The sequence below is a fragment of the Callithrix jacchus genome, chromosome 16 (assembly GCF_049354715.1).
Source record: "Callithrix jacchus isolate 240 chromosome 16, calJac240_pri, whole genome shotgun sequence".
Taxonomy (NCBI): domain Eukaryota; kingdom Metazoa; phylum Chordata; class Mammalia; order Primates; family Cebidae; genus Callithrix; species Callithrix jacchus.
The window spans coordinates 95,259,233-95,276,904 of NC_133517.1; the positions used below are offsets into that span (position 1 = coordinate 95,259,233).

At 41.7% G+C, this 17,672-nt stretch overlaps 1 protein-coding gene across 16 annotated transcripts in view; it reads left to right on the forward strand.

Annotated features, from left to right (window-relative positions):
- The window catches only part of NCALD (neurocalcin delta), a 471,461-nt gene that overhangs the window by 427,412 nt on the left and 26,377 nt on the right, over positions 1-17,672 (forward strand). For all 16 annotated transcript variants that reach the window (XM_078353439.1, XM_078353446.1, XM_078353438.1 and 13 more), the window contains one exon: positions 8,042-8,438. In XM_078353439.1, the coding sequence (XP_078209565.1) occupies positions 8,061-8,438 (378 nt within the window). In that variant the 5' untranslated portion in view covers positions 8,042-8,060. The remainder of the gene's footprint in view (positions 1-8,041; positions 8,439-17,672) is intronic.

Sequence of the window (17,672 nt, forward strand, 5' to 3'; positions counted from 1 at the left end):
CTGGCTCCTTCTCATCTCCTGGAGTCTAAATGGCACGGTGATCAAAGGCTCAGTCCTTGGTCTACATTGACTTCCTTGGTGCTGTCATCTAGTCTTTGGGTATAAGCAGTATACATGTTCACTTCCTTGGTGCTTTTCTATCCACATTCACGTCCCTGGTGCACTCCTTCAGTCCTTGGCTGTAAACTGTCAATATACTGATGACTACCAAATTTATGTCATCTCACTGAGCCTCTTCCTTTACCTATAGATTTATATATTCAACTGCCTACTTGACATTTCCAACTGATGTGTAATAGGCATCTCAGGGTTAACACATGCACAACTAAACCCTGATGTTCATGCCTTATCTGAAAGCCCTGCTTCTCTTGCATTCTTCCCATTTCTATAAGTGTCAATTTTATCCTTGGAGCTATGCTGCAGTCTTCTCTTTTCTCATGTCCTACATCTGAACCATCAACCAAGCCTGCTGAGTCTACCTTTAAGCTGTACCCAGAATCTAACCACATGCCCCTTTTCTGTTGCTACCACCCTAGTTCTAGCCACCATCACCGCTTGCCTGGATCATTGCATGGACATCCTAACTGGTCTTCCTGGCTCTGCCCTTTTCCTCTTTAGCTTACTCTCAACACAGCAGTCAGAGTGATCCTGTCAGGATATAAATCAGCCCTATCACATCTCTGCTAAAAACCCTACAATGTCTTGGCCTCAGTCAGAGTAAAAGCTGAAAGTCCCTACAGTCACATCCAAGCCCCACATGACCAGCCCCTCATGATGGTGCTGATGTCATCTCCTCCCCTCCCTCATGCCCTCCACCCCAGCCACATCCTGGTTCGTGCTAGGCATGCCTCCAGCGTAGACCCCTCTCGTTCACTGTTCTCACTCCTGAAAGAGTCTTCTTACAGTTATCTCCATGGTGACCTGCCTCACTTCCTCTGGTCTTTTTCCAATGTTATTTTCTCAGTGGGGCCTTCCTTGGCTTCGTATTCCAAATTTCAACACCTGTTCATCTGCTGCTGGCATTCCACAACTCCCTTCTCTTCCCTACTCTTCCCCACGGCACATCTTCGTCTATCATTTCACTTATTTATTTTATTTATTATATGTCTATTGCCACTAGACTACTAGACAATAAGTGCCATCGAGATAGGAGAGCTCCCTTGACCCCTTTGAGGGACTTGTAACAGGGATGTGGCTTGCTTACTTGGATGCCATGCTCGAACCCCTTGTGAGAGGGGGAGCATGCATGCAAGCAGGTGTGGGGCCAAGGTGAGCACTTTTGGACTCTGGCCCCGCAGCAGTGTCTAGTGGTATGTTACAATTAATGCTCTTTCAGTCCATGGATGGCTAAGTGTTAACTAGCTCAGTGGAGAGTCAGGGTGACAGCCTTTTACACCCTGCCCACTTGGTACCTGGGTTCTTGTTTGGCACCAAGAAGAATCAGGTCACATAAACAGTTTGAAAGGTGATGAATGTGGGGGATTTTATTAAGCAGTAGAAGTGGGTCTCAGCAGAAGGGGAGCTGGAAAGGGAATGGTGCAAGAAGAAGGTGATCTTTCCCTGGGCTCCAGCCATCTGTGGCCGGGCTCCTCTCTAAAGTTAGGCTGTCTGAAGTTAAGCCATATCTATCCATAGTCTCTGATGCTCAGTTGCTTCTTCTCCCTCAATGTGCAGCTCCTTGTCTCTCTGCCAGCTGAGGTCTGGGGTTTATATAGGCACAGGATAGGGGGGCTGTGCAGGCCAAAAATATAACATTTGGGTGGGAAAACAGGGATAACTATGCTTATTTAGGGTCGCAGTTTCCAGACTTGAGGGTGGGACTTTTGCCTGGGAACCACCCTCTTCTGCTCAGCATTTCCCTGCCTCTTGTCCATATCACCATGAAAACAGGGGCTTTGCCTGTTTGCTCCCTGCTGAATTCCCCAGTGCCTGAGTGCTCACTCCACACACTTAGTGCCTGTGTGTGGAGTGAGTGAGTTCCAATAGGAGGTTGTCTCCTTGTTTTTTGCTACTTCTCTCTGACTTTTTAACGACTGTTGTCTTAATCTCTGTAAATGCTTTGTCCTTGGAGCTAGCAGAGCATGGGGCTAAAACCACTGGGTAGCCCAGCAGCAGCCCACATGCACAGTTGGGCTCTCTCATTCACAAGCAGTGTGACTTGGGATAAGTCACCTTGCCTCTCCAAGTTTTCATTTCTTTGCTTATGAAATTGAGAAAGCCTGCCTGCCTATTACACAGGTTGTGAAAGTTTAATAGGATGTCACATGAAGGATCATCTAGGATAAGGCATCGTTTTCATTTACAGCAGCGCCTGGCCCCGACTCAATGCCAGAACTTTACGTGTTTGACTCTCTCATTTAATTCTCATCAGATCAATAAGGGACGAACTCATATCATTAAACTCATTTTACAGATGAGAAAACTGAGGAGCACCAAAAAGTTAAGTGAATTACCCACAAGCAAGTAAACAACAGAGCCAGGTTTGAAGCCAAGCATTTTTATTCCGGTGTTTTCCCAATGTTTGCCCAGTGGGACATCCAAGAAGCCAACGTGCCATAGTTCCCAACAGATTATATTCTGAGATATCTACAAACATTCATGAGTCATTTGAAGATTTGTCTTTACACTTTGATTATAGATTCTACCAGCCCATGCAGACTGTCAAGTAGGTCTCAGTTTTTCCTCTTAGAAATGGCAAAATATCATATAGTCACTTACAAAGAAAAACTTAGATTAGAAAAAGTTTTAGCGTTATCTCTATGGTCATTCAGAAATGGTAAGTGTGAGCAGAGAACAACCGTTCTGATTAGTTCATAGTTTAACATGGATGTCTGGAAGTCATATATATGTAATTTCTTAGGATTCTTTTTTTTTTCCATGATGGAATCTCACTCTGTTGCCCAGGCTGGAGTGCAGTGGCATGATCTTGGCTCACTGCAACCTCCGCCTCCTGGGTTCAAGGGATTCTCCTGCCTCAGCCTCCCGAGTACCTGGGGGACTACAGGTGCACGCTGCTATGCCCAACTATTTTTTGTATTTTTAGTGAAGACGGGGTATTACCATGTTGGTCAGGCTGGTTTTGGACTCCTGATCTCATGATCTGTCTGCCTAAGCCTCCCAAAGGATTCTTAAACTAGTAGATCTAGTTTACTAAAGCAGTATTAGCATCACTATTTTAGATTGCAAAAATACCTTAATTGTGTAGAATTGGCTTATAGAGTGGTACTTAACAAAAATAGGATTCTACCTCTATTTCTATGGTAGCACACTTCAACAAATGGACATGAAAAAATATATTCACTTTCATAGAAATGTTTTTGTTTTGTGAATAGGTTAGTGATATGGTAAGGTCCCTAGGATAACTGAATTAACGTTGTTTATATTAGTATTACTGCTGTTTATAGGACAATATGAATTTGTGGGTTTATCTGAATTGTAGGCCATTCCCATTATTAAAAAATAAAGATAAAACTTTAAGTTACTGTTGTGAAAACCTTATTGTGTGATGTACATATATTGAACTAATATTAAAATATTTGAATACTTTGATTCAGGGATTGGTTTAAAACTGGAGTTCTTTTTTATTGGTTAGTCTTACAAAAATGTAAGCCTTTACATTTTTGACTATTTACATAAAAACAAATGTTATTTTAAATATACAGAATAGATTAACAGAAGAGCATAAGTTCATAGAAACTTTAGAAAAAAGAACTGTATGCTAATTCAGTTTTTTAATTTCTGTACTATATATATGCTCTTGGTAATTATGAACTCGATTTTGTTTTTTGAAAATATGTGTTCATAATTTAGGTAATTTGCTACTTAAAGCACTAAGTCTTTGATACCTGAAAAGTAAATGTAAATGGTGATGGTGAAATAATGTTAGATATAGTGAACTCCAAGTTTCTCTTCAAAGAATCAGTATGTCAGTATATTCAGCTCTCTTATTCTTTAATTCTCCATTTTAAAGGTTAACTTCCTGGTTCTCTGCATCCTCTTGCCTCAAGTTTTCATAAACAACTTTCCCGCCAGTTCTAATCAGTAGTTCACATCTCTTCCCCTGGTCACCGGCTCTGACCTGTTCCGTAATCATCCTTCCCACCAAACTACCCACCCCGCCACTCCAGCTTATATCCCTGCTCTCTTTAAAATAGCCTGTTGGAATTAGCTTAGACTGTGTGGTCTAACCCTAACCAATAGGGGAACAACACAACAGTAGGGGCTACCTGTGTCAGGAACAAGAACCCCATCCCCTTCCTTGTCCAGGTGTGTCCTCGCCATTGCTCTGTCTGTGAGACATACCCTTCTATAGAAGTAAATTGCCTTGCTGAGGACATTTATATTTGAATGCTACTTCTTTTGCAGCACCAGAAATTTACATGTAAAAATAATACTGCAATTAACTTAATAGAGAAAAAAATTATTAAAAGATGGTCCATCATACCTATGTTCAACTAGCACAAAATAAATGTTTTAATGACTGATTGGAGTTATGAAAACAATTTGACCCAAGGTATGACTTTTGTTCCCAGACTGCTAATTAATGTAGCATTTCCCTAATGTTATCTTGCCCTAACCCTTCAACTCAAACAGGCAGAAATTTTTGTCTTCCCAAAGAAAAAGGTATTGTCAGGCTTTCCTCTGTCTTCCTCCTCCTCAAATGTCCCTTGAGGTTTTTGTTGTCTCGTCTAACCAAGTCCAGATGCTGTTCTCAACTTTAGTCCTCATTCTTAGTGAAGTGTTTGTAGTTATCTACTAAAATGAATTCTGGGCTTAATTGTGAACACTCGTTTTCCCCATAACTTATTCCACGCTTTTCTGCCTTGTTTGTGTTATGGCCTTTCTGTGCTGATGAATTTGTAAATGTGGTTTAATTACTGTTTACTGAAAAGTAGCTGCACACAGATCAGTCTCAGAGGGAGACTTAGCCAAAATGTTGAGGCAATTTGGTTCTAGTGCAAAAGCAGCTAATAAATGAGAAGCACTTTTTAAACATTGGGAAAGGCACTTAAGTTTGGTTTTGAAGAAATAATGCTTTATACATCAGAGACATGAATCATTCTTTAAGAGACTAGATTTAAATGTCAAAATGGCATTTCCCCCCAAGGCCAGTCAAGCAGCAATTTCCACATAACCAAACTTTAATAATGGTGATTTCATTGAAAACCACACCAAAGAGATATATTCTAAAGAACTCCCCAAAAGGAAAACTTGAAATTACTTGCAAATTTCATAAAATGTTCAGAGCTCTATAAAGCTGGGTGTTATGTATAACTGCATGTTTCTGACTTCTGGCCTCAGGCAAATTGCCAGCTTAGCAACTAAATGACAGCTTTACAATTCTAATACAAACCAGCCTCTGTAACTTTGTTTTTTTAATCTTCAGGGGAAAAAAGGACAGCGAGGGAAGTGAAAGATAGTAGACTGTTCAGTTTATAAATTCCATTTGTTCTCCATTTGAGTTGTAGTTTAATTTTGCTTTTGCATAAAATGCTGTTTGCTTGGTTCTGCATAAAGAAGGAACTCAGGCCATAGCCTGGTGGCTCATGCCTGCAATTCCAGCACTTTGGAATGGCATGGGGCCAGGAATCTGAGACCAGCCTGGGCAACAAAGCAAGACCCCCGTCTCTACAAAAAAATAAAAAATTTAGCCAGACCTGGTGGTGCATACCTGTATACCAGCTATTTGGGAGGCTGAGGCAGGAGGATTGCATGAGCTCAGGAGTTTGAGGCTGCAGCGGGCCATGATTGCACTACCGCATTCCAGCCTGGGTGACAGCCTCAAAAAAAAAAAAAAAAAAAAAAAGGTGGGGGAACTCTAAAAGTGAGTTCCTTCCTACAGCAGTTGCCCATACTCATAGGTGGAGTGCCCCATACTCCCATCCCTTTGGATGCCTACATATGATCAAGGCAGGCTATGCCTCCAGTGCAGAAGTCAGAAAACAAAATCAATATACTTGGCAGTGAATAAGGCTTGCAGTCATCATCTGAACCATGAATATTACAGAAGCAGTTTCAGCAGCATAAGATATAAACACCGCCTTGGAGAGTTTATTTTTAGGCCTCACTAATTCAATATAAGAGATCCTATGCTTAAGTCTTAACCACCAGGTAAGTAAAGTAACATTCTGTGTGTTACTTTTCAGTGTGTAAAGTAACATTCTGAAAACCAACCTTGTGCTTCTGGCAAGAGCCTCCTTTTCAAGATTGTTCCATGTTTCCATGTTATAGTTAACTGCCAGTCATTTTACTCAGTCATGTCTTCATTCATTCATTTGTTCATCAAATGCCATTTGTGGTGGGCCCTAGCAAGACAAAGCAATCCCAGGGGAGACTCTGCCTCAAGGGGCTGACCGTGTAGCAGGAGGGAGACAGACAGAAGCAAACCCCACAGTGCATGAAATCGCAAAGAAGATTGGCAATCATGATTAAAATGGAGATAGGCTGTCTTTCAGGTATTCTGTAATTTTTCGAAGCCTTGCTTTCAGGTTTTTTTTTCCAATAGAGGAAAAATGCAAAATACAAGTGTAGAACTTTTTTTGAGAAGGGGTTTATCTTGACCACACTTAAATCATATACCTTGGGAATTAGGAACCAATATCATGTCACCTCCTCCAGGAAAGCTTTCCTGTTAGCGCCCATGCCCCCTTTCCTAGGCACTCTCACTGAATCCACTGTCCATTCTGTGGCATGTCTGTCATATTGTTCCTTACTATCAGCACCATCCCCTGCACACACACCTAGGTGCCCTTAGGGAGAAGGGACCACATCTTATTCTGCAACCACAGCACCAGAAACACACTGGTAATTGAGAGCCAAAATGTTGAGGCAATTTGTCTCTAGTGCAAAAGCACTGTAAGTGAGAAGCAAATTTTATACATTGGGAAAATAAGTTTGGTTTTAAAGAAATGGTGCTTCCGATACTAAGGAAAATAAATCATTCTTTAAGGGAGTAGCTTTAAATATCAAAGTGGCATTTCCCCCCAAGGCTGAAAATAATTACAGATATTTCCCCACCTAGTAAAAGTTGCCTTTATCTTCCACACTATATTAAGTTTAAAAATAGATAATGAAAGGTGTGCATTCTTTTTGTTTAATGTAAATGTATGGAAACACATATTAACGGCATATTTAAGTACACATACAAAAATCTAGAAGAACACCCATCAACATGCTAGCAGTTGATATCTCTAAGGGTTAGCATTTGAAATGATGCTGATTTTTTAATGTATCACTGTTCTGTTTTACTATTTTACTGTAGATATGTGCTACTGCTATGATAAGGAATTGCAAAGTTATTTGTATTTTAAAGAGAAACATTTGGCCTATATCACAAGACATAACTTTATGAAGCATCACCTTTACTATCAAAACCCAGCATTGTCAGCGATTTATTCCATGCATTTAAATCACTGAACTAGCATGGCGGAGTCCAGTGCTATTAGATAGCTTTGCTTCCATTTTCTGTCTTCATGTCTGTGTTTATAATACTCAGAAGGTATCCAAGCAGCATTTGACTTGGAAATATTCTAGCAATAAAACCTGCCAAATTCTTTCTCTTGGTCTCTCTCTCCCTCCTTTCCTTTAATTTTCCCTGCTAATACTTGGATTCGCTATCAGAGCCCCAGTCTTCTTAAATTTAAGCCCAACCTCTGGTAAATTGATGTCAAAATTAAGTAAGCAATTAATTGTCTTTCTCTCCCTCCCTTTCTTCTTCTGTCCCCCTCTCCCTCCCCTCACTTCCCTCTACTTCGCCCTTTCTCTGAAGTATCTTTTGCTTTCAGGGTGGCTCTGTATAAAAGACATATTTGTTTTCTGGCCAGTGATAATTCTGCTGTACATCTTCTACTGGCCTATCTTTCTATTGTTTTCTTTGGCTGTCCAGTATGTTGCAAAATCTAGACAGTGTTATTGGACTAGTATAGAGTTTATTTGTTTGTTTTTTCTTTTTCCCAAAGGAACAATCACAAATTACAAAATGCAGCCCTAAAGAGCACCTCTACAAATTATATATATATATATATATTTTTTTTATCTGCAGCTGAATTCTTGCTGCCAGGATGGGGAAACAGAACAGCAAGCTGCGCCCGGAGGTCATGCAAGACTTGCTGGAAAGCACAGACTTTACAGAGCATGAGATCCAGGAATGGTATAAAGGCTTCTTGAGAGACTGCCCCAGTGGACATTTGTCAATGGAAGAGTTTAAGAAAATATATGGGAACTTTTTCCCTTATGGGGATGCTTCGAAATTTGCAGAGCATGTCTTCCGCACCTTCGACGCAAATGGAGATGGGACAATAGACTTTAGAGAATTCATCATCGCCCTGAGTGTAACTTCGAGGGGGAAGCTGGAGCAGAAGCTGAAATGGGCCTTCAGCATGTATGACCTGGACGGAAATGGCTATATCAGCAAGGCAGAGATGCTAGAGATCGTGCAGGTATGTAGCCTGAGCCCTTTAAAAAGAGAAGAGCATGTATCTCAAGTAAGAATTAGAAGGTGCACAGTATAGCATAGTGCAGAGGAATCTAAGAAAAAAAATCTCATTAGGCACTGTAGATGAAAAGTCAAACACTGCAAAACATTTGGAGATTTATTCTGAGCCAAATATGAATGATCAGTGGCCTGTGACACAGTCCTCAGGAGATCCTCAGAACATATGCCCAAGGTGGTTGGGGCACCAGTGGCCCGTGACACAGTCCTCAGGAGATCCTCAGAACATATGCCCAAGGTGGTTGGGGCACCAGTGGCCCGTGACACAGTCCTCAGGAGATCCTCAGAACATATGCCCAAGGTGGTTGGGGCACCAGTGGCCCGTGACACAGTCCTCAGGAGATCCTCAGAACATATGCCCAAGGTGGTTGGGGCACCAGTGGCCCGTGACACAGTCCTCAGGAGATCCTCAGAACATATGCCCAAGGTGGTTGGGGCACAGTCTAGTTTTACACATTTTAGAGAGACATGAAACATCAAACGTCAATCAAATACATGAAAGATGTACATTGGTTCCATCTGAAAGGGTGGGACAACTCAAAGGCTGGGGATAGTGGGACTTCCAGGACATAGGTACATTTTAAAATTTTCTGATTGGCAATTGGTTGTAAGAGTTATGATCAATAAAAAGGTATGGCTGGATCATGATTAGAGGTTGTGGAGACCAGAGTTTTGTCATACAGATGAAGATGCTAAGTAGCAGGCTTCAGAGAGAATAGCTTGTAAATGTTTCGTATCAGATGTAAGTGTTGCTGTTAATGCTGATGGGCGTTTCCTGAATCCCAAGAGGGAGGAGGGTATAGGAGGGTAGAATGAGACATATCCAACTCTCCTTCCATCATGGCCGGAGCATGTTTTTCAGGTTAACTTTGGAATGCCCTTGGCTGAGAGGAACGGTTCCTTCAGATGTTTAGAGGGGCATTAGTTTTATTTTTTGGTTTACAGCACCATGGTAGCTCCTGCTCAATACTTTTGCCCAGTGGTCCTGGCTGCTGTTGGTCAATGGTTTTGTGATCAGCACTGATAATCTTCTGATGAAGATGCAGACACTGGGGCAGGGAGGAACCTTTAGTTCTTGTGGGATGATGAAATCAAGACTCCCCTAAGAACTCAGCCCTGAACAAATAGTTTAGGGAGGAAAATGGACCCTGTCCCTTTTCTGTGGAATCCAGTTTGCGAGAGAGACAGGGAAAATTGCAGAGAACATGCAGAAGGCAGGAATTGGCCCCCACCCAGCCCTGTTGACTTCACTCCACCACATTTGCTAAGGAATGTAAAAAGTGATCATTGAAAGGAAGGTGCTTTGGGGCAATGTTGTTTGGAAAAAGTAAAAAATAAATTAAATTAATAAATAAAGGAAGGTGCTTCAGTCTCGCAGAGTCATTTGCTTCACTGTAAAGCACCTCAGTCCATTTGTAGGCCCACAGTGTTTCCAGGCCATAACTATAAGGATGCCCATTCCTTACAAAAGGCTCAGATACTCGTGGCTCTTCAGAAGCCTGCAAAGGAGAGCTCAAATTTCTTAAACTGTTTTCTACAGCACTAAGCCCTGATGATTAATATTCATGACCACAGAAAGGAATGTAGTACCCTGAGGTGACTTCCAAATCATCAAAGAGATTAAATTAAACTTAGAGCCATTTTCATATTAAGGGCTATGTTATTCTATTCTGCTACTTTGCAAACTGACAATTCATGTATTCTGCCACATTCTTATGCTAATCTCCCTGCTTTCAATTATTCTGGATAAATTAGAATTTACTGTAGGATCTAACAGAGCTTCCCATTCTATTTTTTTCCCCCTCCCTTGTTGAAAACTCACACCCCTCAGGCCTTGTCACTGCCGCAGGAAGCTTTGTGCCTTTGTGGGGGCCATCTTTTCTTTGTTCTCGCTGGTCTGCGGCACTCGGGAGAATGCCCGTTTGCTTCAGAGGAGACACTGTCTGTTAAGTTTCTGTTTTGCACCTCTCTAAATATCTGTTAGAAAGTGATGAGTTGGGGGCAAGCTGTGGACCAGGAGAACTGTAAACAAATGAAGGTTCTATTTGTTAATGTGAGTAACACCTGTATCTCAATAACAAGTCTTGATACATAAAATCTTAGCTGAATCCCTGTCCCTCCATGACTCAGAAATTCAAGCAATTTATGAATATTCACCTACACACACCAGTAACTGGTCAGGGTGAAGACTGGGGTGAAAACAAGTTTAATTAATTAAGCTTGACAATGAATGGGATGTAGGACTCCAATTCATACATTTTCTAGTTGTTCTTCCCTGACATTGCTTCCTGTGGTTTAGCTTTGGTATCCAGAGAATATTGTTTATAGGGACAAGCTGAAATTTTTTGGTATTTCCTAACATTGATAGAAAAAACTCTAAGATTTATGGGACTACTGTGGATTCTGTGTAGCTCTGGATCGTATCGGATTAGTTTTCCTCTGGCAGCTATAACAGTGTTTCAGAAAGCCAGCCGCTTAAAAATACAATTTATTACCTTATACTTCTTGAGGTCAAAAGTCTGAAATCAGTTTCATTGGGCTAAAATTAAGGTATCCTCAGGGGTATGTTCCTTCTGGAGGCTGTTGGGAAGAATTCTTTCCCCTGCCTTTCCCCGATTCTAGAAGCTTCCTGAGTTCCTTGGCCGATGGCCCTCTTCATCCATCTTCAAAGGCAGCAACAGCAGATCGAGTCCTTCTCAGGCTGCCATCCTCTGTGTATGTTACTCTGCTTTTCTCTTCCACTTGAAAAGATCCTGTGATTATACTGCGACCATGTGAATAGTTCGGGAGAATTTTTCCTGCCATCTCAATATTCTTAATGATGAATCACATCTGCAAAGTTTGTCTTCCTATGCAAGTTAACGTCTTCACGGGTTTCAGGATTAGGATGCAGACATCTTTGGGAGCCATAATTCAGTCTACCACATATGCTAACATGCAGTTGTGTTCCTTTTTAAGAAAATATTTTTGTGCTATGTCAACATCTGGGTGATTGAGTAAAACCATATGCAGATTTATTTTTAGGACCTCAAATGAACATTTTTACATTCCTGTGGGTTTTATACTTTTTTTAAAATTATACTTTAAGTTCTGGGACACATATGCAGAACGTGCAGGTTTGTTACATAGGTATACACGTGCCATGGTGGTTTGCTGCACCTATCAACTGGTCATTTACATTAGGTATTTGTTCTAATGCTATCCCTCCCCCTATTCCCCACCCCTGATAGGCCCTGGTGTGTGTTGTTCCCTTCCCTGTGCCCATATATTCTTATTGTTCAACTCCCACTTATGAGTGAGAACATACAGTGTTTGGTTTTCTGTTCCTGTGTTAGTTTGCTGAGAATGATGGTCTCCAGCTTCATCCATGTCCCTCAGAGGACATGAACTCGTTCTTTTTTATGGCTGCATAGTATTCCGTGGTGTATATGTGCCACGTTTTCTTTATCCAGTCTAACATTGATGGGCATTTGGGTTGGTTCCAAATCTTTGCTATTGTGAACAGTGCTGCAATAAACATACATGTGCATATGTCATTATAATAGAGTGATTTATATTCCTTTGGGTATATACCCAGTAATGGGATTGCTGGGTCAAATGCTTGCCTGTTTTGATTACTGTAGCCTTGTGATATAGTTTGAAGTCAGGTAGTGTGATGCCTCCAGCTTTCGTTTTTTGTTTTGTTTTTTTTTTTTGCTTAGGATTGTCTTGGCTATGTGTGTTCTTTTTTTGGTTCCATATGAAGTTTCAGGTGGTTTTTTCCAATTCTGTGAAGAAAGCCAATGGTAGCTTGATGCAGATAGCATTGAATCTAAAAATTACTTTAGGCAGTATGGCCATTTTCACGATATTGATTCTTCCTAATCATGAGCAGGAATAGTTATATCAATGTTAAAGAAGACTTCAGAGAAAAGAAAATTACTGTGGACAGAGAGGGACATTATATAATGATAAAAGGGCCAATCTACCAAAAAGACATAGCAAACATACATATTTTGCTTGCAAATCCTAAAGATATACCCAAATAAAGTGTTATAAAATATGTGAAACAAAAGTAATAGAACTGAAAAAAAAGATAGACAAATCCATAATTAGAGTTAAAAACCTCAACATACCTCTCTCAATAACTGATAGAACAACTAGAGAGAAAACCAGCAAACAGAAGACAACAAACTGGAGACCCACTCCAGACCCTGTTTGCCTGGGTATCACCAGTGGAGGCTGCAGAACAGCAAAGATTTAGCCTGTTTACATTTAAGGTTAACATTATTATGTGTGAAGTTGATTCTGTCATTATGATGCTAGCTGGTTATGCTGCCTATTAGTTGATGCAGTTTCTTCATAGTGTCAATGGTCTTTACATTTTGGGTTGTTTTTGCAGTGATTGGTACCAGTTTTTCCTTTCCATATTTAGTGTATCCTTCAGAAGCTCTTGTAAGGCAGGCCTGGTGGTGACAAAATCCCTCAGCATTGCTTGTCTGTAAAGGATTTTATTTCTCCTTCATTTATGAAGCTTAGTTTGGCTGGATATGAAATTCTGTGTTGAAAATTATTTTCTTTAAGAATGTTGAATATTTGCCCCACTCTCTTCTGGCTTTTAGGATTTCTACAGAGAGATCTGCTGTTAGTCTGATGGGCTTCCCTTTGTGGGTAACCCGACCTTTCTCTTTGGCTCCCCTTAACATTTTTTTCTTCATTTCAACCTTAGTGAATCTGATGACTATGTGTCTTGGGGTTGCTTTTCTCAAGGAGTATCTTTGAGTATCTTTGTGGTATTTCCTGAATTTGAATGTTGGCCTGTCTTGCTATGTTGGGAACGTTCTTCTGGATAATATCCTGAAGTGTGTTTTTCCAACTTGGTTCCATTTTCCTTGTCACTTTCAGATACACCAATCAAATGTAGGTTTGGTCTTTTCACATAATCCTATATTTCTTGGAGGCTTTCCTTATTCCTTTCCATTCTTTTCTCTCTAATCTTGTCTTCACACTCTATTTCCTTAAGCTGATCTTCAATTGCTGATATCTCCTCTTCTGCTTGATCAATTCAGCTGTTATTTGTGTATGCATCACAAAGTTCTCATGGTCTCTTTCAGCTCCATAAGGTCATTTATATTCGTCTCTAAACAGGTTATTCTAGTTAGCAATTCCTCTAACTTTTTATCAAGGTTTTTAGCTTCCTTGCATTGGGTTAAAACATGCTCCTTTCGCTTGGAGAAATTTGTAATTAGCCACCTTCTGAACCCTACTTGTGTCAATTTGTCAAACTCATTCTCCATCCAGTTTTGTTCCCTTGCTGGGCAAGGAGTTGTGATCCTTTGGCAAAGAAAAGGCATTCTGGTACTGGGAATTTTCAGTCTTTTTGCACTGTTTTTTTCCTCATCTTCATGGATTTATATACCTTTGGTCTTTGCTGTCGGTGACCTTAAGATGGAGTTTTTGCATGGTTGTCCTTTTTATTGATGTTGATGCTGTTGCTTTCTGTTTGTTCATTTTCATTCTAACAGTTAGGCCCTCTTCTGCAGGTCTGCTGGAGTTTGCTGGAGGTCCACTGCAGACCCTGTTTGCCTGAGTATCACCAGTGGAGGCTGCAGAACAGCAAAGATTGCTGCTGCTCCTTCCTCTGGAAGCTTCATCCCAGAGGGGCACCCGCCAGATGCCAGCTGGAACTCTCCTATATGAGGTGTCTGTTGACCCCTGCTGGGAAGTGTCTCCCAGTCAGGAGACACAGGGGTCAGTGACCAATTTGAGGAGGCAGTCTGTCCCTTAGCAGAGCTCGAGCTCTATGCTGGGAGATCCGCTGCTCTCTTCAGAGCTGGCAGGCAGGAATGTTTAAGTTTGCTGAAGCTGTGCTCACAGCTGCCCCTTCTCCCAAGTGCTCTGTCCCAGGGTGATAGAAGTTTTATCTGTAAGCCCCTGACTGAGAGAGGAGGAATCAGAGATGCCCTACCCAGAGAGGAGGAATCTAGAGAGGCAGTCTGGCTACAGCAGCTTTGTAGTGCTGCGGTGGGCTCCTCCCAGTCTAAACTTCCCAGTGACTTTATTTACACTATGAGGGGAAAACCACCTACTCAAGCCTCAGTAATGGCAGATGCCCCTCCCCCACCCAAGCTCGAGAGTCCCAGCTTGACTTCAGACTGCTGTGTTGGCAGTGAGAATTTCAAGCCAATGGATCTTAGCTTGCTGGGCTCCATGGGGGTGGGATCCACTGAGTGAGACCACTTGGCTCCCTGGCTTCAGGCCCCCCGTTTTAGGGGAGTAAATGGTTCTTTCTTGCTAGCATTTCAGGAACTGCTAGGGTATAGGGGGGAAAAAAACAAAAACCTCTTGCAGCTAGCTTGGTGTCTGCCCAAATGGCTGCCCAGTTTTGTGCTTGAAACCCAGGGCCCTTGTGGTATAGGTACCCGAGGGAATCTCCTGGTCTGCAGGTTGTGAAGACCATGGGAAAAGCATAGTATCTGGGCTGGACAGCACTGTCCCTCACAGCACAGTCCCTCATGGCTTCCCTTGGCTGGGGGAAGGAGTTCCCTGAGCCCTTGCACTTTCCGGGCGAGGCAACACCCCACCCTGCTTCTGGCTTCCGTGGGCTGCACCTACTGTCTAACCAGTCCCAATGAGATGAACCAGGTACCTCAGTTGCAGATGCAGAAATCACCCACCTTCTCTGTTGGGCTTTCTGGGAGCTGCAGACCAGAGCTGTTCCTGTTGGGTCTTCTTTTCTGGGAACCTCATGTGTTTATTTTTAAGTGACAAATTTAGGAGCATGATTTAGGCTCAATATTTTATTATCACATCAAAAATCATCTCTCAGGAGTCTTAGACCAGATCAGAACCCTGACTTTTCCTCATGTTACAGCAGATTCTCTCCTCCCATTGGTGGCCAAGGTCAGCCCACCACTCAAGCAGAAGAATTCTCCCTGCCTGACACAGCTCCTGTCCCTCAGCCCTGCTGGAGACAGGTCTGAATGCCCACACCATCACAGTACAAGCTGTGTTTGAGGAAGGGGTCAAGCAAGCAAGTGAGTGGCGTCACTGATTCTATCATGAATGCTTAGATGTGTTTGGCATCTTGAGGGGTGGAGGGAATGTTGACCTTATGGATCCATCAATAGGACCACAGCACTTTTAGGGAGATAATGTGGGAAGAAAATGGAATTTCATTTGCCTCCCTTCTGTTCTCAAAGAGTAAGACCCTTGAAAAGGTCAAGTTTTAACTATAGAATGCTCATTGACTGTATATATACATGCGGTGTTGCTTTACCCTTATGACTCAATGAAAATGATAGGCTTAGACAAGGTTTGATCATCTGTACCCAAAGCAAAGATGAAGCGGGAACCAAAGGAAGAATAGGCATGTGAGGGTAAGGCAGGAAAATAGGGACTGGAGCCAGGAAACAAGGCCAATTCACACTTCAGCCATAACAGGAAATGTCCTCTCCTCGCCATAAATGACTTTGTAACTTTACTTCATCCTCTCCATTTACATAGGGTGTATCCTAAGTAACCAACGGAATCTTCTAGTGGTTATTTAAACTCCCAAAAATTCTGTAACGGGGCCCTTGAGCCTCTACGCTCAGGCCCACTCCCACACTGTGGAGTGTACTTTCATTTTCAATAAATCCCTTCATTCCTTCTTTGCTTCGTGTGTTTTGTCCAACTCTTTGTTCAAGATGCCAAGAACCTGGACACCCTCCACTTTTAACAGGAGTAGCTGTCTTGGACAAAGCAGCTTTGCCTTTTTAAAATTTCCCTTTTCCTTCTTTCCCATCTCCTTGAGTCACAATTTTCTATCATTGAGCGCCAAGCTCAACTTCTCTTTTTACAAAGGCAGCGGTGCCACTGATTCTGCCAATAATGCTTATATGTGCTCTGGGATCTTGAGGGATGGGGATATATGTATTTAGAGTATAGACCCCAGGGTGGAGTGCCTGGCTTCCAGTTGTGATTCTACTCCCTTAGTAGCTATGTGCCCTTGAACAAGTTACTGAACATTCTGGCATCCATTTCCTGATTTCTGGATTGGAACTAATGGAAACACCTAAATGATGGATGATTGTTAAGTGTTAGTCATTACAAGTAAGCTGCCTACAACAGTACCTGCATGGGCTATCACTCAATAATTGTTGGCTACCATTATTACTGCCACAATTTCCAGAGCCGAGACAGGATGTCTTCCTACTAAATAAATGGAGTTCATTTCCAATTTAATGGAGAAAGTAATGGATAGAGTCTTCCATTAAGTTTTCAGTTAAATTTAGTTAGTTATAAAATGCATGTTCACAAAGAAAAGGGAGGTGCCCCACTAAATCTCCAATTGGTGGAAATCACAGAAGAGCTGTTCTTGACTTTAGGACTCCTCGCTTCTTTACCTGCTGGCTTTATCAGCAGAGATCAGCCCATATGGGAACAAACGAAAACTTCTGAGCTATGATGTTCACAGGACTCAGATGAAAGAAATAATCATGTTTCCAGGAAAGAATGTAGTTGGCCTGAGGACTTCCCCAAACCTTCTTGATCTGAGCCCACAGTCACACATCATGCATCGGGATGGTTTGGGGGACAGTCTGTCTGGGTTCGTTCTTAGGTTCAAGTTAGAGCCTTTCTAAAAGAATCCAAAGGCTGACATCACGTTCCTCATAGGGTTCTGAGTTTAAAGATGAGATTAGAATAACATATAATTAACATTTTCACTACTTAGATGTTAATGATTGTTTCAGAAATACTTGGAGTCCACATATCCGTTGTTTCATTCTTTATTTATTTATTTATTTATTTATTTGAGATGGAGTTTTGCTCTATTGCCCAGGCTGGAATGCAGTGGCATGATCTCAGCTCACCTCAACATCTGTCTCCTGGGTTCAAGAGATTCTATTGCCTCAGCTTCCCAAGTAGCTGAGACTACAGATGCCTGCTATCATGCCCAGCAACACACCTGTTGTCTTAGAGCCAGACCTTGCCTCCTAGTTGTGATTCAGGGTTAATTGACATTTTTGATGAAGACAAGGTGAACTTAAGAACACCTCAGTCTACATTTCATACCTTTTAAATGAGTGAAACCTGAAGGAAGGCGTTTGGAAATATACTGGCAACCCACAACAGGAGAATTTGGTTTTGTTACTTTTAGTAGAATGGGAAAAAAGTTTTTCCGAATCACCCCTGTGATGAATGAGGCATACATATCTAT